Source organism: Natator depressus, chromosome 1 (genome assembly GCF_965152275.1).
Source record: "Natator depressus isolate rNatDep1 chromosome 1, rNatDep2.hap1, whole genome shotgun sequence".
Lineage (NCBI taxonomy): Eukaryota > Metazoa > Chordata > Testudines > Cheloniidae > Natator > Natator depressus.
Genome location: NC_134234.1, coordinates 293,589,287 through 293,614,284, shown reverse-complemented (window position 1 = coordinate 293,614,284; position 24,998 = coordinate 293,589,287). Strand labels below are relative to the sequence as shown.

Here is a 24,998-nt window from a genome sequence, read left to right as displayed (position 1 = left end):
CACTCATTGCACAGGTATGTGCTTTAAAGATTTGGTTTCTGTCCTAACTCTTAGTTTCTGACTATGTAGCTGATAATCATTATAATCTTCTATCTTGTTGAGCAATGTACTTACTTCCTGTGCTAGTTATGCAGCATGATATAACATCATTACTCACAGAGATGTGCTGACAACATTGAATACTACACAAAATATATTTAATTTCAAGTTGCATTAGAAGTATAGACCAAATCAAATAGGAAAAGAACTCTTCACTTATCAGAAAGCAATCATATTTTACATTTATGTAACACTCTTCATCCTGAGGAACCCAGAGCACTTAAAAACTATATATTTAGGCAGGTATATGTACATGCACGTGCACACAGAGAGAATATCACTGAAATGCAGCAAACTGGGGTGGCAAGGTAGCAACCAAATAGCACCAAACACATCGAATGACAATGTTGAGGAAACATTTTGACCAAGGACACTGGAGGAAACAACACTTTAAGGAAATATACTATAGGATCTTTAAAATACATACAGAAGAGACAGGACCTCATTCAAAATAACTCTGTAGAAAATACTGCATGGAATTCAATTCATCTACTTTAAAAGAGTGAATGGTTGAATACAGCCTTGCTGGGAATTGAACTAGTTCTAGTTCTTCTTTGAGTGGTTGCAGACATGTATTCCACTCAGGTGTGCAGGCGCCCAGCACAGTGAAGCTGGAGAAATTTGCTTAGCAGTACCTGTCAGGGTAGCACTTGCACCCTCTGGCCCTCCCATGGCTGTATCAGGATGGTGGCATCCTGTACGCCCTCAGTTTCTTCTCACCACCCACGGTGTGAGTCAGAGCTTTCTGGGCTGCATTTTCCTCACAGTTTATGCAACAAAGAGATTTTTGTGGACTTTGTAAATAGTTTAGTTAGCAATAATACCCTTGTAGTTATTTAATTAGCTTAATATTTGCGGTTTATTAGTATTACCTGCTGCTATGCCCTCACCAGGTTTCAACCACTGCCCTTCTTGCAGGGTAGCTATTCTGAGTAATGACCCCTGTGTTTGTTTTTTTTTGTTGTGTCTACGGAGAGGGGCAATTAAGGACAAATGCTCAAATTGTCATTCCTTTAAGAAAAGGAAACAGGTTGCTTGGGATCTGCATTTGAAACCACATCTCCTGGAAGAAGCCATTAGGACAGATTCAGGCCTGGGGCCTTCTGCAGATTGCCCATCTCATCAGTTGTCAGAGCTGGTTTCAGACTCTTCTTTGAGAAAAAGTGACCGTTCCCCTTCCTTTGGTCCCCTTAGGAAAAGAACTCATAGGACTAATCAGAGCCATTCCAGGACTCAGATGGATTCTTCCTCATGGCTCTTCAAGTGCCCAAGATGGAACAGGGCTGTCTATCTGCTCTCTGGTACAAAGGCAAGATCAGAGCAACACACACAGCCTTCCTCCATGCAGATAACACCATGAGCAGCTGTATATAGCCACAGCCTGCCAGTCACACATGAGTTACCCTCCAGCTCCCACAATAATTGGTTACCACTTGCAGGGTGACCCCAAAACACTCACACTCCCGGATTTTCCTCCAAAATGTGTGTTCTACACTGTCCAGCCCTCTTCTGGACAGTCCAGATATTTTAAGTCCATTGCCCCTACAAGAGGACCAGTACACAACAGTTTGCTACCCTTAAATGGAGTCACCCACACAATTCATGACATTGAATTAGTTTTGATTAAAGAGTGATTAAAGACAAGTTTATTTAACTACAAGGAGAGAGGTTTTAAGTGAGTATAAATATAAGGCATTACAGTTAGAAATGGTTAGACGAGAAATAAAGATAAAATGCTTTCCGGTGCTAAAACTCAACAAACTAGACTTGGTTCACGGTGAAGTCCTTTATCACATGTTCCCAGTAACATTGCTGACCAAATTCTCAGGCCAGGATCTGCTCCCAAAGTCTAACAGCTGTTTCTTTTGTCATCTTAGGTTTAAAAGAGTTGGCTAGGGAGAGATAAATTGGGACCCTTCATATTATAGTCCAGTACGCCTTTGAAATGCATTTTCCTGAGGGTTATCCTTAGATAAAGTTCATTCCTGATGTGAGGCTGGAATTTTGGAGTCTCACGGTGAAAGAGGTTTCATGCTGCTGTTAGGTAAGACGTAGTTCTGTTTGTTCCTGCCCCCTCTTCCTTGCCAATGAATGCCTACTTGATAGGTGGTTGCCCATCAACTTTGACACTTGGCTAGAGGCATCAGCTTGTCCTTTGTCTTTGAGAAACTAATTTACCCCTTCCCCAGACTTGTCTGGTAAACACTCTTCGGTCATGATTTCAGCTTTTGTTTATCATTTTATGTATAATTTTACTATAAGCAAGTCGTCATGATATTATTGACCAGTGAGTTATTAATTTTAATGTCTATATTTATATTAAAATTTAATATTAATGTTCAAATGATACCTCACAAGGTATATTTTGTACAAAGATTATTACAGTAGTGTAGAGGGTGTGAATACAGGGGTGCATCTGACACAGCCATCCAATTCCCCTTTTTTATCCCCCTTTTCTGGAACCCCTCTCACAAGTGTCTGCTCCTTCAACAGATCCAGACTCTACATGTTTCGGGAGCTGCAGCATCAGGGAAAGGGGTTCTATTCATGATATTTCCTGATCCCCAAGTTCAAGTGGGCATTGTGAGACTTATTCTTCGAGGACTTGCTCATGTCCATTCCACATTAGGTGTGCACACGCCACGTGCACTGTTACCACAGATTTTTCCCTCAGTTGTATCTGTTGGGCTGTCTCTCTAGCACCCTTTGGTATAAGGTGTGCTGCCGGCCCCGCACCGTCTCAGTTCCTTCTTACCACCCGTGATGGTTGCTGTGAATGTCTCCTCTTGCTTCGGTAAGGCAATTATCAGTGGTTTCTCTCTGTTCATAGTGTAGTCTATAGTATAGTTTTAGTGTATATATTGTAAATCCTTTTTTGTAGGTAGTTAATAACCCCCCTACTTATTGTTAAGGGGCTCCTTCGCTCCTGGGGCTGGGCATGCTCCAGTCTCTGGGTTTGAAACCTTGTGCCTCCTGTGGTAAGGTTATGTTTGTGAGCAACCCACCTTCCAGTTGTCTGAAGCGTCTAAGAGAATCTTACGTGAAAGACCTCTGCCAAATTTGTCAGGACTTTAATCCTTGCACAAAGGAGGACAGAGCAATCAGACTTAAGGCTATCCTAATCCAAGCCACCCAGATTCAGCACTGAGCACTTCACCCTCAGTGTGAAGCACTCCTCCGGCACTGTGTGCGTGCTAGCACCGCTCTCCATTCCTGATGCTGAGGAAGAAGCACAAATAGCAGCACACCAACAGAGGGTGATTGCTGGTGTCGAAGAAAGACATGCAAAGGGAAGGCAGTGGAGTGCCACCTGTGTTGGGCCACTTCTCCACCCCCAGTCTGATGGCGATACTGTCGACATACTGAGACCATTGATTCCGGTGTGGGACCCTCTGCTGACACCAGGAAGTCATCGTAGCGCCAGTGGCATTGCAGTGTCTTCAACTATGGAGGACTTCGTAGTCACCAGAATCTTATTGTTGCCCCTGGTCCCACTGACCCTGTTAGGTCAGCTGACTGCTTTGTCTTCCTCGAGCAGGAGAGAGCATGATGCTTCAAGCTTCTTCCTGGCACCAGGCCCACTCAGAGGCAAGCTGACTCATCTATCCTCTGCGAGGTCATCCCAAGACCACCACCGTTTACCAGACTGTTGGCACTGATCAGAGGTAGCGAGAGGTACTGCTGCCCCAGCGGTTGCGTAGGGAGGATTCTTCATCTGAGTCTGATGTGGAGCCCTATGGTCAACCTAAGGGCCACAGGTATCCATCCTACATGTTGCCAGACCTTGGTGCAAGTCTTCCCAATGATACCTAGCCAGGAGGACAGTGGCTTATGCAGTGGCCATTCTGGAATCTCCCACCATTCATACTTGGTTGCTTCCAAGAGGTGGGTTCCCGCTCCTCCAAATTTGACAGTGGACCCCGACTCCGGTAACAACCTCAGTACCAATTTACAGGACATAACCCCTATTGAGGTTATTGAAGCTGGAGAAGAGGAAGAAGTTCCTCCTCCAGTACAGGCCTCTTCCTCCTCCTCCCCAGACGAAGCCATCTTGGGGCTGAGCAGCTCACTTCCCCAAGATGGCTTTAGGGCTCATCAAGAGCTTCTGAAGCGGATAGCAGCTAACCTGGGGTTTCATACTGAAGAGTTTAAGGAATCATCTCACAGCCTCATTGACGTTCTGGCTGCAGCAGCTCCATCAAAAGTGGCCTTACCCATTAATGAGGCAGTAATGGGTCCAGTCAGAGCCCTGTGGGAGACCCTATCTTCTCTGCCCTCCTCTTCGAAGAGGGTAGAGAATATATATTATGTGCCCAGTCAGTGGATCTGAGTATCTGTACTCTCAGCCCCCACTCTGGGATCCCTCGTATTGGTGCTAATGAAAGAGACAGACAGGGCCAGTTGAGCGCTACCCCCAAACAGAAGGACACAAAGAAACTTGATCTGTTTGGGAGGAAAGTTTATTCAACACATGGTCTACAATTACGTATCTCAAACCAGCAAGCCTTACTGGGGAGTTACGACTACAGTTTGTGGGATTTCTTATCCAAATTTAAGGACCCCATGGCCCAAGACTTAAAGCAGGAATTCTCAGCCCTCTTAGAAGAGGGAAAGAATGTTGCCAGAGCCTCTCTCCAGGTGGCACTGGATGCAGCAGATGCGGTGGCCAGGACAATGGCCTCTGCTGTCATCATGAACGATGCTCTTGACTGCAATGCTTGGAGCTCTCTGTCTATCCAGGGCCTCCCTTTTGAAGGCTCCTTACTATTTTCAGAGCACATGGATACCAGACTACACAGCCTGAAGGATTCAAAGGCTACTCTCTGGTCCCTGGACCTCTGTGCTCCATCCACTTTAAGGAAGCACTTCAGGCCTCAGCAGCTGCCATGCTTCTTGGCTTTGCCTCTAAGACAGAATTCCTATAAGAGAGAAGGGAGAGGTTACAAGCGCTGTCAGCCGCTTCCGTCCACCTCAACCTCCCAGCAGGGGTCATGTAGGTATTCTGGTGGGCCCCAGCAGGCCTTTTGAAGGTGTGCCTGAGAGCGCTATACCAGTTCCCGCTTCATATCCTGCTTCCCCTTTATTTTTGGACCAACTGTCCCACTTCAGCCCGGTGTGGTCCTGTATAACATCGGACTGCTGGGTGCCAAAAAGTATATGAAATGAAAGTGTTTTTTTTTTTAATTTATAAAAAGTCCATTAGGAAATAAGGAAAGAGATAAAACTAACTATAATGGCAAGATTTAAGTCTGTCAAAATAATTTGTCTTACAAACACATTCTGTAATTTTAACATTTGCCTTTGAACCTTTTTATTGACCAAATTAGATAAGTCAGCCACAGGAGCTGAGGTGGGTAAATCAACACATTCTATTAAGTTCTTTCTCTTCTTCTGTCTTTCAGCTGGTTAGTATATATTCTTGTAAGAATAACGTTTACATTGATTAGATTGATTGAATTTTAATAACATGGCAAGCAGTGACTGTGTAATTAATGGTCTGTCAGCATTTCCTTTTCAACACTATTCTTTTCAGGAGAACTGTAGAAAGCTCAGCTGTAAAAACTCACTGTGTATAGAAATACGGCAGTACATGGTGGATGGCTTGAGAGGACACTTCTTTTCTTCCCAATCTCTTGCCGTTTCCCAAATCAATTATTCAAAAACGTAATTTCCTGAAGGTTACTTTCACTTGCACAGTTCATATGGTATTCTGCTGTCCACTAAAGCTTGCTCTCTGTTCATGGTGCTAGATTCCTGTATATACATTGGCTCCCTTTCCCCTCCCCACCTGATAAAAATAAAACAATTTGTAACTTGTAATAACTTGTAAAATAACTTGAAAAAATGGTATCATAAAGCAACTTCCTCTAGATTCTTTCAAGTATGGCTTCCTCTAGAGTCTTTCAAGTCTGGCTTTGGGGCACTGGGTGAGTCAGGAGTAAGAACTGGGAGTCCCTCACCAGATGTGCTTTCTCCTTCGCACTCTGCATCAGGTTTAGAGCAGTCTGATCTGCTGACTAAGCTCTCTGGAGAAGAGAGAAGAAAAAACTATTTTTGTAGCATGTTATCACTATGGGCAATAGGCTGGAGGCAAAATTTGGTGCCTTATATATGTTAATTTAAAACTGGAATATTCTGTGGACTCTGTGTTTGAGGATCAGAAACTTGAAATTGCCTTCACTTTGAATTTTTTTAGTATTCAGTTCTGTCACTCTTGTATTGAGTAGTACCTTACTCTACAAACAGTGTAACTGATCTCAACTACTCACAGGTAGTAATGTAGTCAAGATGTCAGAATATGGCTTTTCAGCTGTGCTTAGAGCAAACCTACCCTGTTGTTATGGAAAATCAGTGCTGTAGAATACCAAAGTACTAGAAATTCTAAATGGCTCGGCATTAATGAACTTCAATAGTTGAATCTCATTCTGGGATTTTGAAATTACTGGAATTGTTGGAAATTAATTTTGATTTGCGCTTGTGAACATGATACAGTAAAAGCTGTTTTATCCTGCATGTTGGAGAATGGGGGGTGCCGGCAAGTGAAAAATGCCGGTTAACTAAGAGAGAGGGAGTTTGGGTGCGGGAGGAGGTGTAGGGCCCGGGTTCTGGGAGGAAGTTTGGGTGTGGGAGGGGACTCAGGGCAATGGGTTGAGAGGAGTATTGGGGTGTCGGATCTGGGGGGTGCTCACCTTGGGCAGCTCTCCGCAAGCGGCGACCTGTCCCAGCTGCCTCCGCCTGCAGGTGTCGCCCCCTCAGCTCCCATTGGCTGCAGTTTCCAGCAAATGGGAGCTGCAGAGCTAGTGCGCGGGGTGGGGGCAGCGCACAGAGCTGCCTGCTGTGTCTCCGCCTAGGGCACCTTGCACCCTTCCCATGCCCCAAGCCCCCTTCCGCACCCAAACTCCCTCCCAGAGCCCGTGCTCCACACCCCCTCCTGCGCCACAACCCCCTTCCGACCCTGCGCCAACCGGATTATCAACTGGCATTTCAATGAAGATCAGAAATGCCGCCCCCCCCCCCCCCGTGTGTGTGTGTGTTTTGAAAATTAGGCTTTATAATCCTCAGAAAACCTGGAGAGGGTTTTTATTTGTGTGTGTGTGTGTGTATGTGTGTGTGTATATGCAATTGTATACCTAATTTACGCGCATGATAACTAAGCAAACAAATTAGGTGCACAATTGCATTCACACCTCTCCAGGTTTCCCCCCCACTGCTGAGGACTTATCAAGTGTAATTTTCAAAAAGAGCAGAAGCCCAGAGCTATATACAAATGTGAATGCAATTGTGCATCTAATTTATTTGCTTAGTTATCATGAGTGTGTGAGTGTAAATTAGGTATACAATTTCACAAAGCCCTGGGCTTCTGCCATTTAGAAAATCAAACCCTCAGATAGGGTTGCCAACTTTCTAATGGCACAAAACTGAGCATCCCTGCCCTGTCCCCTACCCTGAGGCCCCGTCCATGCCCCACCCCTTCTGAGGCCCTGCTCATTCCATTGCCCCTCCCTCTGTCACTCTCTCTCTCCCGCCTCACTCACTTTCACCGGCCTGTGTCAGGGGTGTAGGAAGGGGGTGAGGGCTCCGGCTGGGGGTGTGGGCTCTGGGGTGGGGCCAGGGATGAGGGGTTTGGGTTGTGGGAGAGGGCTCCAGGCTGGGGCAGGGGGTTGGGGTGTGGGAGGGTATGGGCTCTGGGCTGGGGGTGCGGGCTCTGGGTGGGGCCACAAATGAGGAGTTCAGGGTGCAGGAGAGTGCTCCGGGCTGGGGCAAGGGGTTGGGGTGCAGGGGCAGGTAAGGACTACGGCTTGGGGTGCAGGCTCTGGGTGGGGCTGGGGATGAAGGGTTTGAGGTGCAGGAGGGGGCTCCAGGCTGGGGCAGGGGGTTGGGGTGCAGGGGCAGGTAAGGACTACGGCTTGGGGTGCAGGCTCTGGGTGGGTCTGGGGATGAAGGGTTTGAGGTGCAGGAGGGGACTCCAGTCTAGGCCGGGGGTTGGGGTCCGGGAGAAGGTGTGGGGTCCTGGCAGTGCTTACTGCGGCCCCCCGGAAGCGGCCCCCCAGTCCCTGCGGCCTAGGTGTATGGAGGGCCAGGGAGGCTCTGCACATGGCCTTGGTGCCCACAGGCACCACCCATGCAGCTCCCATTGGTCACAGTTACCAGCCAGTGGGAGCCCTGGAGCCAGCATTCAGGGTGCAGGCAGCGCAAAGAGCGTCCCTGGCTGCCCATGTGCCTAGGGGCCGCAAGGACCTGGCGGCCGCTTCTGGGAGCCGTGTGGAGCTAGGGCAGGCAGGGAGCCTGCCTTAGCCCTGGGCCATTGCTTCACTGGTGACTGGACTTCTAACAGTCTGGTCAGTAGTGTCCACTTGGAGCCGCCAGGATCCCTTTTTGACCAGGCGTTCCGGTCAAAAACTGGACACCTGGCAACCCTGTATCTGGGCTGTGTATTTCTTATTTGTTGTTCTTCTATAACACCCCACATTTTCTATGTAATATTTTAAGACCATGTAGAGGGCTGCAAACAAGTAATTTGATTATGGGCCATAGAGAGAAGTCAGTAGATTCTTCTGTCAGCAGATGGAGACAGAAAACATGAACTTTTGAGTTACAGCATCCCTTTATGACTTGCCATCTCAGACTCCTCCTCACTTTGCTGTTTCTAGCTGGTGGGATAGCTACCAAGCTACCTCACTGACAGAGCCTAGAAAAGGGAGAGGATGTCTTCACTACTGCTAAGTACAAACAGGAATAACATGGTTTCCAACTGAGTTAAGTGTGCACTTGATCTAGTTATACAGTCCTAGAAAAAGGATATCCAAATCCTCCTCATGTTTTCCTAGTCATCCGTATTCCCTTCAAATTGTGATGGCATCAGAAAAATACTAGCAGGTCTGGCAGACTTTCTACTAGGTTTTGGTATACACAATGGCAAATTTTGGGCTCGGTACAGTTACCTGCACAGTGTACAATGGCTTGTACAACATGGAAATTAGAATTAAAGTGTAATTTACTCATGTGCAGTCCACTAGAGCAGTGCATATTGATTACACAGAGAAACTCTTATCTCAGTAAGACTTATCTCTATGGTCCATAATCAAATTACTTGTTTGCAGCCCTTTCATGTGAATTAGGGAAACAACTCTAAAGATATTGGTAAGATTAAACTAACAGGATCTATTACGTGAATTTTATTTGAGCTAACAGTGAGCTAAGCATCCCTAATTTAAATACTGTAAAAAGTTGCTTAGTTATAAAATGTTGCGGGGCCAATTGATATGAAAAGTCTGTCATTGTTTGTAATATGTTGAGAGTTCAAATAAAGGTCACTGGGTCCAGATGCATTTTATTTCTTCCTAGGATAGTATAATATTGTGTACAGTATAGTAGAAGGTAAATCAGTATGGAATTGATTAGCTCATAGGAAAAAACAAAGGATTATGATAAGTAAACTGCAGTGGTGATTTACTTCAGTATACATATTGATCTGCACACTTCGTTAACAGGGAGATTTACTGAGTTCTGGGAGAAATACTAACATATCTGGATCCCTCTCCTTTATGTTCTGATTTCATTTTTCTCAGACTTGTAGAATGTTGGAGGAGGAGGTGTTATTGATTCTTGAACTTTTTGTGTGGGTGTTTAAACTAGAGAATGATTACTGTGTGTATTGGGAAGCTCAGACTTATGAGGTGTAATGGATTTTATGGGATGTTTTCCATTTCATCTGAGTCAAGCTCCATGTTATGCTTCACTGCTAATTCAGGCAATGTTCTATGGATGAGAGACCCATCTTCCCATCAGAAAATCTCTTAATCTTGGAGAAAGTGCACATGGCCAGGAACCAGGAGACTGAGTTATAAATCTCACCTCTGCCACTCTTGGCTACTTATATTTATGTGCATGTTATAGCCTTAATATTGAGGAAAGCCTTGTAATCTTACCTGGAGTACCCCTGTTTTCTTTATTAAAAAAATAAATAAAACCCCATTGATTTTAATTCACACACTGCAAACATATCTTTTAAAAACAGGTGTTGCAGTTAAAAAGAAATGCTGTCCATTCTGACATGACATACAAAAAACCAAGAAGTACTCCACATTTTGGTTACTTGTTACACATATTGATGGCTTATGTCACATTTGTGTGAAAGTTGGGCGGTATAGTGAGGCCTAGTAAAGCAATAAACATTTGTATAGTCACATCCCTGTATTTATTTGTTCAGGATGGGAAAGGAAGTTTGTGATCTATCACACATACTTGTTCATGTCTTTAACTTTGAGTTAAGGTTGTTAGGCTGTGTAACTCACCAATGAAACCCTTAACAAGCAAAGAAAAAAGCATTTATATGATACAGCAGCCCCTCTATATTCCACTCACCAGTTCCTCGTCGGCCTCTGTTATCTGCCTTCTACCACACAGATCTTCACCCTTATACTGGACCACTAACATGCAGCTTTGTTTCTAGGTATTCAGGTGATTTGGTGGTTTGTCATAGCTGAGCTCTCTACTCCCTTCCAAACTGATTTCTCACTTGCACATCTCCTTTCACCTCCCTAACCTATCTAGAAGGCCGCTTACAGCCCCTGAGTTCCCAACAAAGCTGCTGCACAATGCGCTGGGTGAACCAACATCAGGAGTGAGGGCATGAGCAGGCATGGTGGAGAAGAATGGTGTGACTGGAGATATGGAGTGGATGATTTAAGGAAAGGGTGTATGGCGGTGGTGGTGGGTCTAGATGTGGAACGTGTGGGGCTCTGTGTGAAAGCCCAGTGGCTCGGCACTATTGGCACTTGAAGACCTCCCCTGATGCTACCTACCACCCTTCCTTTCTGTGTGTGTGTGTAGAGATGAAAATGTCAATACAGGGTCTTAAAATATTACATAGAAAATTAATTCTGTGTACTCTGAAGTTATTTGTGTAAAATGTGGAGATTAAATTCAATCGTTAAAGGGATTTTAGTCCTGTATTAAATTCCCAATTCAGCAGAGAATTGATGATTAAATCCATCCCTATTCAGCAGATCATTTAAGCATATGCTGAAATATCAAGGATGTGCTTTGCTGAAATGGTGTCTTAATTGCTGAGCTGCAGGCGTATCCAGTGTATTCACATTGGGGAAGGAATATATGTTTGGAAATAAATAAATAAAAACTTGAGTGGTTTTGTTCAGTTTAACAAATTCAGTTGCATTAATAATGTGATCAGAAGTGTGAAGTTATTGTTGTATGGTTCAGAAGTTGTCTTTTATTTAGTTGCTTGTATTATTACAGTTCAGTAAGGCTAGATGAACAATGTAAATGAAGAATGATAAAAGCACGAATAAAAATTAAATTCAAAATGTTTCGGTTTTGATCCATCACACTCTTGCTGTCATTGATTTTTTTCCCCCCATCATTTTTTGCTCTCTGATCTAATGAAGGTTTGTTTAGAAAGTATTTTGTAAATGCTTGAATGAATATTAGTGTGTTTATTACAGGTGTGCAATATTTGGGGTTCTGTAAACATTTCCATAATAAAGTCCTCTGTTTACAGGGGTTTGATAACTTGCTCATAAAAATGTGCTTTGGGCAGAAACATGGTGTACCAGTCTGTCTGAAAGCTTGTGTTTTGTTTAAGAAAAATCAAAAGTCTGTGTTTGTACACTATAGAAATTTTAAACACCCAGTTTAAATCTCAGAATATGACTTAGCAGCTGTTTTCTTCATATTTCTTATATGCATGTCATTATAAATAATTGCTTCATATTATTCTGTATCCTGACAGCTCCTTTACGGAAAACTCAGGTAAATTATGCAGAACTTGGAACTATGGAAATGAGTTTTCATGCTAGATTGTATCTGGAGCTGTTAAAGTTTTTCAAATACTATGCTTGTTAAAAATTGGTAAAATAGAAAATAATTCCCAAGTATTTATCACTTAACTAATATGTATAATTATTAAGTTCACATACATTCAGGCATCTACATGGTGATCATGACTAGGGTTCCTAAGTGCTATGGTAATATTAATAATGGTGGTTATTGTGTATTTAATTGTTCTCATGTACACAGCTCTTCTTTTTTCGAATGTATTTCTTTTTAAATTAAGCCACCAGAAATAACAATTACTTAATGCAGCAACATTAGAAGTCTGACATCCAATAAAACACAAGAAGTTTCAGAGGGAAAATTAAAGATTAGCTTTAATACAAATATTGCCATACAGCATGCAATGTGGAAATCAGCATTGCTGCTTGGGCACAATGGAATGAGATTACAGCTCTAAATGTTGCTGCATTTGTCAGACCCTTAAGTTTGTTTAAACACAATTCTCTGCTATGTTCATGCTAAAAACTGAAGATACGTCTAGAAATTATGTTTTTCTGTAATTTTATCTACCTGGAATGGACACTGTATTACAAACTGCTAGTGATACACTTGCGTAGTTTGTCAGCAGTAAAGGAGTTACTTAACTTTTAAGGCACGTCTTTGCCTGACTGTTGCCTTAGTGTTTGAAGGAAACTAGAGATGATAGAACCACTTTGGTTGACCCTGACTTTTGTTTCTTATTAAAATACTGTAAATACAGATACATTTTATTTCCTTGATATTGTTCTGTCTGTTATGATGATTGAAATACAAGTTCTTTGAGCAATCAGTTGAAAGAATGGCTAGTTTTATGCTGTTTTATGTAAATGCTTCTGTATCTTGTACTGAAGTGTGATTTTTTTTCGGACAGTTTTGCAGCAGTAAACCTCAAGGTTTGCCTGCTTTGGGTTTTTTGCACCAATGCTGACATTGTTAGAAGCAACTTGCATTTAATAAGCCACACTAGGGCAAGTCACATTTTACTTGTTGCTAACGTGTGTCTATATTATGGGTTTGCACCAGTGCAGCAACATCAGTGTAGTTGCAGCGGTGCAAAAAACAAAAACAAACAGACCAAAACAAAATCTAACATAGACAAGCCCTAATTAATCACAAATGTATACCTCTAGCATCCTACAGTAACTGTACGCTAGAGGGCTCTCTTTCTTTTCTCCAGCAGTGGAAGATGGGTTATTACTATGCTGTGCTAAACCAGAACATTGGTTCTCTGCTGATCTTCATGACTCATGCAATTAAATTGTAGACCTAAAACAAGAGGGAGAGGAGGAAAACAATAAAATAGGCTGCATGCATTCAGCTTACTTTAAATGTTAAAAAAAATGTTTTCTTTTATTACATGGGAATAGACTGCTCACTGAAGGTCAGAGAAGATTAACTTCTGACGGACATTCCTAGTCTAGATTTAGTTGGTGTTTGTTTCCACACTTGTTAACTTTATGACGTTTTGCATGATTGATTGTTTTTATTTTTGAACTTTCGCTTATATATTTTAGTAGAACTTGTACATAACCATTGTGCTTTGTTTAAGCTCCAGAATATAGTGTTCTATTCCTGGCTATTGGCAAGCTTTGGTTTATTATAATTAGGGCTGCAGTTTTGCCATGTTACAGAAAAAGTCAGAGGTACCATGATTTTTCTATTTGTCCATAACTTCCTGTAGGAAGGCTCTAGGTGGGTTGCTGGCCTGGTTTGGATGGGAGGCTCTGGGAGGGAGCAGCGGGCTGCTGGTGAGTGAGCTCATCCTGCACTCACCCTGCAACAGTTGCTCCTGTGTCCCATGGGGATGGGCCTGGCTGCCTGTTTCAGGCATTGTGATCTGGGACACAGGATTACCGAACCACTCACTCAAATCTGGCCGTCATGTTGCCTCCCCCATATCGTGATGGAGGGGCGGCAGGGTCAAGCCTAAGCAAGTGGCACTGGGACCTTATGTGCCAGGTTGTGACACCTGGAGCAGGGAGCCAGGGCAGCCACTGCTGCCCGTGCCCAAGGTGAGTGTGGGACAGGCTCACTCAACCCTCAGGCCCAGCCCCAGGGTACATAGGAGCTGCCGATGCTGCGGTGAATGTGGGGCAGGCTCACTCTCTAGCCCCCACCTCCACCTCCAAGGGTCTCCTCCCCTCAATGGGGTAGGAGTAGGGTTGTGGTCCTGGGGCAAAGTGTGCTGTTCCAGGTGGTGGGTGACCCCCTTATTTGTCAGGGCATTTTTTAATCAAAATCATGGAGCAGGAACTAAACCCATGACTTATAGTAAATTTACCATGACTGTTCCGTGATTTTTGATTAAAAAATGTCATGTCAGATTTGCAGCCCTAATTATAATTTTGCAGTTATTACAGTTTGAAATCAGAATTATTGTATACAGCATCATTTATGTTCATGGCACTTTACAAACAAAATGACAAGTACCCCAAAGAAGTTAAATATTAAGGGTCAGATCCTTAGCTAGTGTAAATCGTCATACTCCACTGAGGTCAGTAAAGCTATGCTGATTTACACCAGCTGATGATCTAGCTATTGACTTTAGTGGGTGTAGGATCAAAGCCTAAATGAGACTTAATACAACAAGGGACAACAATAAACAAAAGGGCGGGCCAGAGTTGTGCGTTAGTGAGGGTTACAACAGTGAAAGATTGTGAGCAGTACTTACGTATGCATCTTACTGATTCCTCTTTTGGTTTGTTTTTGTTTTTAATTAATTTCATATTAAAACATGGATAGTGTCCAAAAAGAGAGTGGAATGACTGTACAGGAGAAAAAAAATGTAAAATGCCAAAGGTGCATCCAGTTGCATTTTGTGTGAATATCTGCTTCCCCCTTCAGCTATATACAACTTTATTAATATATCTTCAGTAGTTTGTGTAAATTACCAACTAGTATAAGTTGGAGGATCTGATGAGGAGGCATTGGAAAAGGATCTAAAATCTGTTGAACTGAATGAAAACCTGAAGAAATCTCCTTACGTTTGATGTATGATTAACAATTTTTATTTGACCAATTTAAGTTGGTCCAAGAATTACTTAGTACGTAATGATAACTGGAGGTCTTAGATTTACTGTGTAGAGAATGACTGACCTATTTCTACTTACTACAGAGATAGAAAGTTGCTCTTTTGTTACAAGTTATGCACTTTTAGATTTCTGTAATTTCTGTAAACAGAGTAAGGAGAAATGATTAATTTTATCTTTTCTGCTACCTTCAAAGGGACATCAGAGATGGCCTCAGAAGAAAAAGCTTCTATCCTTCTCATTATTTGAGAGAGAGATCCCCTCATAAGAGGGACTCTCCTTTCTTCAGAGAATCGCCTGTGAGCCGAAGGGATTCTCCACACAGCAGATCCGGCTCCAGTGTCAGCAGCAGGAGCTACTCCCCTGAAAGAAGCAAAGCCTATTCTTTCCACCAGTCCCAGCATAGCAGAAGTATGTCATCTTTACATAAAAGAAATATTTCTCAGCAAGGTAATGCTGGATTAATGATGAAAACTGATTAGTGAGGTGAAATTAATTCTCATTATATAAGATCTTTCTCTTTATATAATGAAGACATTATACTTTTTGTTCTGATTATGTTTTGCCTGCCTTATTAAATGTTTCAGGGAGCTCTTTATTCCTTTATGAATATATGTAAAGGTCTCTTGAGGGAGCTTGCAGGTGTTTTTCAACAGCCTCTCTAGGCTGACTGCAGTTCCATCAGCTGCACGACTTTTCTGTGTACAGTAGTTTATTTTCCTTTAGTACCAAATTCTTCTGTTTCTTTCTCCCTTTGCTGCTGTGATGGATCCCTTTACAGGCAGCTTTGCCATGAGCAAGTAGGTGAGGGCTTTTTTTCCCACAATTGAGAAGAAAAGAAAATATTCTGGCGGGGAAGCAGAATAAAAAGTAAAGATCCTTACATTTTCAAGAACATGATATTTCATAGACTTGTACTAACAATGCATATTGGTTCTTTTAGCAATTTAACTCTCTCACTCTAATTCTCTTAAATCTTGCAACCCTCAAATCAATGCAAAATCTTTGTCTAAAGCTAGGCAATCCAATGTATGGCCTGGATTCCAAAGGGTTGAATGTTCATTTTTCCCAGAAAGGTGATCCATATCTGTTTAAAAAGAATCCAGAACCTCCATGTATGAAAAACATGCAAACAAAAGTGGAAGTATGTTTTCTTTCCCATTGAGGTGCTTATTGCTACGATTTTTTGTGCAGATGAGGTGGATTATGGATTTCTGTTCGTACTCTTTACAAATACTAATGAAATTGTGTAAAATCTGTTGTCCGCTTTGGCAGCAGTGTTCTTTTTGTTTCTTCTAATTTTAAATCCAGATTTACTTGTTGTTATATGACATTTACCCTGGATTTTCCAGGGTGCCCATACCAGGCAGTTATATCACCTTTTACCCCAAAACATCCCAAAGCATTTAACTAACTGTGCATAAACACAGAGGAGTTTCTTCACTCACTACTGAAATACAGACTACCTCTCAGGCTTTTAACAATTGCAGCAGGGCTACACAAAAGTTTAGAACAGAAAGTAAAGAATATGACACCCTCCTGAAACTCCAGTAGGGATTTAAGTAAGCAGAATATAATTATCAGGGACAGGAGAAGATTGTCTAAAACTTGGGGAATGTTGTGGGGATTGGGAATTTTCTACAGTTAAGCACATTTTTTGGCACTTCTGCAGCATGTTAACATAGCCACTCGTATATTGAAGTCTAATGGAAAAACCTGCTGTCTGGGCTAATAGAAAATTGCACATTTTGAGAGAAATGTTCCCAATTTGCCGGGGGTTTTGTACTTTTTTTGTAATACATTGTGTTAGTCACTAACTGCATGTTTGTTCAGAGATGTCAAGTTGGATGACGTAGTGTTATTGTCTCTTTAACAGCACACTGCAGATGTAATCTGGCAAAGAGCTTCCCAGAGCAGCAGCTATATTAATCAAAGTGGGATATCTACACTTAACGTCTGGGCTGTCTTTTACTCCAGAGTTAAATGATGTCTTGTCTATCTCCATTAAACTGTTTTTAAGAAAGCAACTTTGCTTGCACCATGGTACTTTTTCTTAAAAATGGCTTGCACTCTAAAAATTGGTAGTTCTGAAAGCGTTTGTTTTGATGACCGAGTTAGAATAGTTTACTTACGGAGGGGAGAGGGCTTCAGTTGTTTGTTAGAATAGTGTTTGAATATAGTTTGTCAGGAAATCTTTGCTTTGAAGAACATGTAAGAAAAAGCCCATCCTGTTATCTTTTATTGTATTTTGAAATATTTAAAGAACCAAAACCTGGCAGGGTCTGCAGATAGGCATCTACAAGAAAAAGGCCAACCAACAGCAGTAACATGAGGCTTTCCCTATTCTTGCTCCCCATAAAGTTGAAGCTGTTCCACAGTGCTTCTATGACATGAGCCTGGGTGCATGGTCCACATGTTTTGTTTAATATGTATATACCTGGCAATGACCTCTGAATGCAGGTCTTAACCACTCAATCCTAGAAACCTGGTCTGGAACATGAATGTCTTCCTATAAATGGTTTGGGGGGAATGTCCTGTTCCAGTTCTCCATCTCCAGCTATACTGATGCAAATTGGGGATACAAAAAATACACATTTCCTGCATATTGTTGTAAATGACAGGGTCACTTGATTTGAAAACTCTTTATAGATAATTCTGTTGAAATGCGATTGTATAGCTTTTAGTTGGAGTTCGGTAAGTTAAAGGGGTTTCTGACCTTCTGATTAATTTTTTTACTTCTAATGAATTATTGTCTGCCATGAAAATGATATTAATCTGCTAAACTACACATCTATTTATAGCTACTATGTTTATCTATTACATTGCTGGTTGTGACTCCATAGTTAAAATTAGGTTTGAAATAGGCTTAAAATGAGGCATAATTTATTTTTCTGTCTAAGTAGCTTTTCAATGTAATACTTCACATGGTGTTAGTTGTTTTGTTCTTTTAATTTACTATGAAGATTTCATCATTTTTGTATATATTTTTAATAGGATCTATTTAAATTTGGGCCATTTCTGAAATCTTGTTCTGAAATGTTTTATTGTCAACATGTATCCGTTAAAACAACATTTTCTGTCTCACAGAATTTGGTAGAGATAGTAATGTTGAGTAGATCTGGTGAATTGGAGGGATGCAGGAGAGAGCCTGAAGGGCAGGGGAATATGAGGTATGGGAAGCTGAGGGGTAAAGGAGGACAAATCTGAAAGGCCAAATGAAACACAGGCGAAGGACGAACAGGAAGGGAGAAAGTGAGTGGAGCAGAAAAGTGAATGGCACAAAGATGGAAACATAGAGGGTGTGTGGCGTAGGGCCATCAGTAGGGAATTAGGATAGTTCTATGGTGGGAGAGGATGGAGAGAAATAGAACGGTTTTCCTCTCCCAGGTATTAGGAGAAAAATAGAATGACAGCTCCTTCATCTTAGAGGATAGGAGACAGTAAGTGGAGTCCCCTCGAAGACATTGGAGAAATGCTCACATTTGTCTATGCATTTAAGGTTGAATTTTGAATCTGTAATGCTCCCTGTCACATTCAGGGTGGGTAGCTTTCCTAAAGCCTCAAAAATCAGAAGGCAGGTATTTTGAAAAAGTGATTTATTGTTTTTCTAGCATCCCCTTTACCAAACGTTCCCATCCAGTTTCACTGAACACCCAGCTGATGGTGTTTAGAGGGTGTAATGTGGTGAAGGGGATGTGCAGATGGAAAGATTCAGGGGTCATTTGGTGAGTTTACAGGGGGGTAATTTTGTAAAGGGGTGCTGGAAGGCTGCCATCCCTGCTGCAGAATTAAAGTTTTGGTGTAGGATGCATAGTAGTTACGGTGGTAGTAAAGTGTGTGCTTGTGGGTGATGGTGGCACAATAAAGATAAGCCATCCAGCAATGTATAAACTTTTCATTTCTTTGTTTTTTCAGTTTTGTTAAGGATGCCATGTATAGCAACTTTAACTTTTCACAACCAAGTTTTTGTTGTGCATTCATTTGATTAGCTTGAATGTTTTCAGTAAAGGTAGTCTATAGTAAATTCCACCACCATTGGAAAGATTTACTTTCCCCGTGTGCTGTCTTTACCTATATTAGATTGAACCAAGCCTTACGGTGCAGATTTACTCTGAAAATTTTCATCTATTGGGGGCGTTCTAGGATTCCATTGTTTGTTTCTATCATGTTGTCATGCCAGATATGCTCAGTTTACAAGTAAAAACATGTTCTCTTTTAGTTACCAGCTCCACAGATTTGACATAACAGCTAAAAGCCAAACCATATTTTTTCCTTCTTGAGTGTCACCATCACTTAAAAGGTTCTGTAGGCCAGATGAAGCCCTCAGTGACATGTGCAGCAACCTTGCCTCTGGTAAGGTTGACACAGGTGTAACTGTTTGGCCCTGTAACTGAGAGTTAGTACTTCCTACTTCTGATCATGCACGAGAAGGAATAGACTCCAGTGCGTATTCTCACTTTTTGATGTGTTCACCCAGCTCACAGGAATAAGAAGTAAAAATGTATTTATGTAACTGAAGTGAGCAAATATGACATGCTGGCAGCTGAATATTAAGGTGTTGTTTTTCACAAGGTCACTTTTCAGAGCAGAATTGTACTTTGGACTCTGTTGGTAAACAGCCACGTCTTGCTTCACTCTGCATTGAAAGTTCAGCTATTCCTGGACCTCCCGTTCCTCATCAGTTTTCACTCGATGTGTTGCACCACATTTTTGTCTGCCAGGTGTGGATGCAGGAAAGAGGTTGCTTCAGCATCTGAAGCCAACAGTGCTCTTTGTGGCAGGTATAGTGACAGTACATCAGATGATGGGGTTAAGCGCAGTACCTCCATAACACACCTTAAAGGAAGCATCTTTCATATAAAATGAATAATAATTGTGCTTGTAAGTTATTCATTTCTCCCCACTGAAACACCTTGGATGCTGTTGAACAAATTTTAAATATACAATAAACAGAACCCACCCTAGCAGAGTTATAGTTCAATCAAGATATAAATAAAATTCAGACAGTTCTTGAAGCACCATAGCAGTATATGAAATAGCCAAAATACAGAGCATTTGTTGTTGGAAATATCAATTGAAGACATCAGCTTTATATGATTACAAAATTTTAGTAGTTATCTGCAAGTTGTACATACTAAGCTTTGGTGGTGGTGGGGTTTGTGTGTGAAAGATTTAAAATTGCTGAGTTTTTCTTTGGAAAATTCAATTTTATAGTAGCTTTACAGCCCATAATGGTGATGATGATGTTGTTTAATACATCCATGTCATTATCATGTCTGCTTATATTGTGGACTTTGGGGTGTGTGTATATTTAACTAATATACCATAATGTCTTTTTGCAGATGTTTTGCCCTCTGAGTTATCAAGAGTTTTACAGCATTTGCTATAGTTGGGATCACTACAATTCCTAAATTTAATTTTTGTTAGCTCTCTAATTATCTGAATTATTTACAAGTTTCATACCACTGTGAGGATCTCTTCCACTTGATTCTCCAAAACTCAGTTGACTCCAGAATTTGTCACGCTAGGTGGCTTTATTTGGTGTATAGCACCGCTATGCCCAAGCTGGCCAGGCTCAAATGCGGTGGGGTGGATGCAGGGTACATCACAAATCTGAAGTTACACAGCAAAACTTTTCCTTATATACTTGCTTCTGTTTATTTTATATTTTATTTTATATTTAAAATTTGTTCAACAGCTTTCAAGGTGCTTCAGTGGGGGGAAATGAATGACTAGTAAGCACAATTATTATTCATTATTATTACTAGCTCCTGTATTACGATAACTATACAGTGCATCATGTGCTTAATGATTGGCTTGGTTACTTTTCAGAATGCTCTCTCCGTGTGCTGTTCATGTATAACCAGATCTCTACATTCCAGTTTTACCTTGTCCATTGTCCCGTGTACCAGAGTGTTCCTACTTATCTTCGCTACACTGATTCTAGCCTAATGCTTGTTATACCCTTATTTACAACCTAATTTTCCATTCACTTTCTCAATTGTGCCCACTGAGAAATGAGGTCTGTCTTACGTCCAGTTACTCGTGTCAAGTTAGACCTAAAACCGCTATCATTTATGAGGTTAATACAGTATATAGTCTTTTTAATATGTTACATATTTCCACAATTGAATCACAAAGTTGTTGCATCTGTTTGTTAATTTTGTGTGTATTTGCCTTTGGATTTCTGCTTTTATTTATGAAGACCTGCCAAATACATTGATTTAGAATCTGTGTATTTCTTGAATTACTTCTGCCCACTAGTGTCACATGAGTCCAGAAGCTGGGGGTTTAAGAAAAAACAAATATAATGAAACTGGCAATAAAATGTTGAGAAATTCACAATAAAATCAAAATAAATCCAAGTTGGCAACACAGTCTTTGATTAAGCTGAGGGTCTTCTTTCTTCTCTTGCTTTACTATCAGCTACTCTTGGTTCGTACAATATCTCCAGGGTATCCCTGCGGCTAAAACTGCCTCTTGTCCCCTCCCTGGCTGGGGCAACAACTCCAGAATCTCCTTAGTTACTGTGGTTCATCTTCTTCCTTTCCCTGACTTCATCTATGGTGAGAGAAATCGAATGACTATATGGGGCTCAGTTGAATTGTCCATCAGCGAGTCTGTAACATACTTGAACAGCACTGTTCAGAGATGTATTTTACTTTATCTTTTTACCTTTAATTGTTTAGGGCTTGTCTGTCCTTTTCAGGGTAGCGTTAAAACTGCCCTCCTTGTCTTTAATTCCTCACACACCTGTTCAAGACCACCATAATATCATCCTCCCTCCTACACTTCCTTCTCCTTCCATTCATCTAGTGCTTGCCTCCTTTCAGTTTGGTCCACAGACTCGCCGTTTGGTGTGAGAACAGTTTCCTTTGCTATATCTGTCTGTATTAGCTGTTTTACGACTCATCCTCATTGACTCTTCAGCTCTTTCATTCTAACTTACATAATTTTTCTGCCCAGTCCCTCAATAATATATATATTTTTGGAACCATTGTGAAATCTGTAAAACATTTTTGATTCATTAACATGAAAGGTATGATATCAAATAAAGTTAATATTCTGGGTGGTCTAAAGGGCCAGCTAGTTGTGTGCTCTGAATGCCTCTGGAAGCAGATAATGAAAAGCACGTTTGACTTCTGTATGTAAATATAATAAAACATAAATTTGTCATTTAGACCTGAAGAGAGTCATGGCCAAATAAAGAAAGAAAAGACTAGTGATATATTATGACAAGAACTAGAAGGATCTAAATCTTTGTCAAAGATGTAGTTTGGATAGCTCTCTAGTCAGCAATGGCTAGATGTGACTGCCTTGTATTTCAAATATGAGCAACCCCTCCCTCAAATGAGGGACAAAACAAACACGGGGTGGGGGGAGCTTATTGTGAGGTGGGGGATTGTTTATTATTTTAGCACTGGTGATGTGTTCTGCAAAGATACTCTGCCTTGAGGAGCTTGGTAGGTAAAATGTCATGGTCTTCACTTGTAATGTCCATAATTTACAGTAATAGACTGCACCAATGTGGGCGCCCCCCCCCCCCGCAAGGCTCTCCACGTGGGTGGGCACCTGTACTCACATTGCCCTGTTCACTTTAGTGGGTCTACACATGGGTAAAGGGGGCCACTCCACCTGGAGCAGCTTGCAGGATCAGGGCTTTTCTGTAGAACAACTTTAAATATATGTATAAAAAAATTACTTCTTGCAATTAGGTATAGTTGAGGGGTACAGTAGGCTTATTGTTTTGACGTAAGAAAAGCAATAAAGTAGTTACATTAGCAAAAAGAGGTGATGGCCATTGTCGCGAGAGTAAGATAGTACAGACAAGATAAACAGTTTCTACTGCATGGCCAAGTATGGAGGGTATCTTGAAGGGTTATACTGAAAGATCAGATAAAATATGAAACTGCTAAGGCAGCTGCTTTTTGTATCTTGTTGCAGTTGGGGAGCAGCTGTCACTTGCTTGTTTGGTCTTTTTCCTCACCCAGTTAGGTTGGTGTTAAATTCTATCCTTTGTAGCCAGAGTATCCTGAAAATCTGTGGAGAGAGAAAAGGGGCAACTCATAAATGTTTCTTTTTTTTAACATTCCAGATCTATTTAAAATATATATTTATTTATATTTCAATTTCTTAATTCTTTCAGATATTGGTATTTAAAAATGCACAGTGGTGGGTGCATTCTTAATTTACATCATCTTGCAACATACAAAGTAAATAGCTCACTAGAAATGACTCGTGCTACATATCATTACTTGGGTCCTTCAATTACAAACGTATTTAGTTGTCATTAGTTTTGTTAAAGTAATTCATATCAGGGTTTTTAAAAATATTTAATAAATTAAGGTTACTTTCAATTTATTTCTCTTTCTAATTAAATATATGCCAAGTATTAGTCTATGCTTTTGCCAAGTATTCTGCTGCTGCTGCAGGCTTCTCATAACGGACATTTGGCAAGATTATTCATGACTGCATTTTGAACAGTAGCTGCTAGTTGTTCCTGTTTTAATTTTGTTGGCATGAACATTGAGAAGTAAGACCCTGGTACTACAAAGGGATCCCCACTTGTCATTGGGACTTTTTGGGTTTATTGCTTTGCAGAATTTCCTATTCTACTGCTAACCCTGCCCTTGTGAATACCCAATTTCCCAAGCTTTGGTTTTGGTCCTATGATTGGTGACTGAACACGATGCTTAACACTGAAAAGATGTAGAATTTCTCATTTCACTTCTTACAGGAATATAGAACAATATCCAACAATCTTAAGCTGAAATATTCTTCCAGTTAAATAATGGAAATAAGAAAAATAGTCTTTCTAAATGTCAGCCTTATAAAAAGCTACTCTTCATCTTCTTAGCCAGAGACAATTTTATTTTTGATAAGCAAGTAGAATAGCATTAGATTATTATCATCATCAAAGGATGAGGAGATAGGTTTTGTGCATGGGCTGGTAAATTTTCATTACAGTTTTGCAAGGCACTCACTCTCCTGTGTGTGTGTGGAGAGAGAGAGAGAGTACACAACTTCTAACTATTCTTTTTTATAGGTAAAGAGAGACCTTCTGCTCAGTCACTGAAAACGTCAAGAGATACATCCCCATCAGGTTCCACAGCAGTATCCTCTTCAAAGGTGAACTATGTTTCTGTTGTTTTTGTTCTTGTTTTTAATAGTGGTACTTCCCATGGGAGGATCCAAGTTAAATTCAGATTCCTAGCTTCTTGTTTGACAGTTAGTGGCAGTGTGTTTCGCCACTAAGCAAGATGAGTGTTTTATTATATTCAACAGCTTCCCCTGGAGTAAGGAGAAATGTGGACATGTGTGAACAGGATCTTAAAGAAAATGGCATCCCCCACAGGTAGTTCAGTGTACCAGCATAGGTTCTGAGTTCACTTTTTAGACAACAATTAAGAAAACTTTCCCTTGAAATACTAAAAACCATGGAAATCCTGAGCGAAAGACTAACTAGTGTTTTTGAAAAAGGTGTGAAAGGCGGAAACAGTTAATTGAAAGGACTGATCAGAGTTCTGCAGTGCTCTGCCGTTCCGAGTACTTCACGCTTACGCAGTTCTTCATGATTTTCAAACTGGTGTGCTAACATTAACTAATTCTCAACACCCCTCCAGGATATGTGAGTGATAGGCCACGTCTACACTACACAGCTTTTAGCAACAGGACTATCGCTACAGCCGTGCTGCTAAAAGTCACACAGCGTAGCTGCTGTTTGTCAGCTCTCCTGCCGACAAAAATCTTCCACCCCTAACGAGCAACGTTTGCATTGTCAGCAGGAGAGCGCTCTTGCTGATAACACACTGTTCACACTGGCACTTGTCGTGGCAAAACTTTTGTCTTTCATGGGGGGCTTTAACATCTCTGAAAGACAAAACTTTTGTTGTTCAATTGCCAGTGTAGACATAGCTTTAGTCTCGTAACTTTATAGATGTGGAAACTGAGATAGACTTTTTGACACCCCAAATTTGCACAGGTTTAGCTAAAATCAGTTTTTTTAATTTGTTTTATGGACACTAATTGGTTTAA

General features: G+C 41.2%; 1 protein-coding gene across 4 annotated transcripts in view; it reads left to right on the top strand.

Moving 5' to 3' along the window:
- PPHLN1 (periphilin 1) overlaps positions 1 to 24,998 on the top strand; it is a 141,899-nt gene that overhangs the window by 45,474 nt on the left and 71,427 nt on the right. For 3 of the 4 annotated variants that reach the window (XM_074942186.1, XM_074942188.1, XM_074942187.1), the window contains 2 exons: positions 15,160 to 15,413; positions 24,010 to 24,092. In XM_074942186.1, the coding sequence (XP_074798287.1) occupies positions 15,160 to 15,413; positions 24,010 to 24,092 (337 nt within the window). The remainder of the gene's footprint in view (positions 1 to 15,159; positions 15,414 to 24,009; positions 24,093 to 24,998) is intronic. The other variant, XM_074942189.1, reaches the window with a different exon arrangement.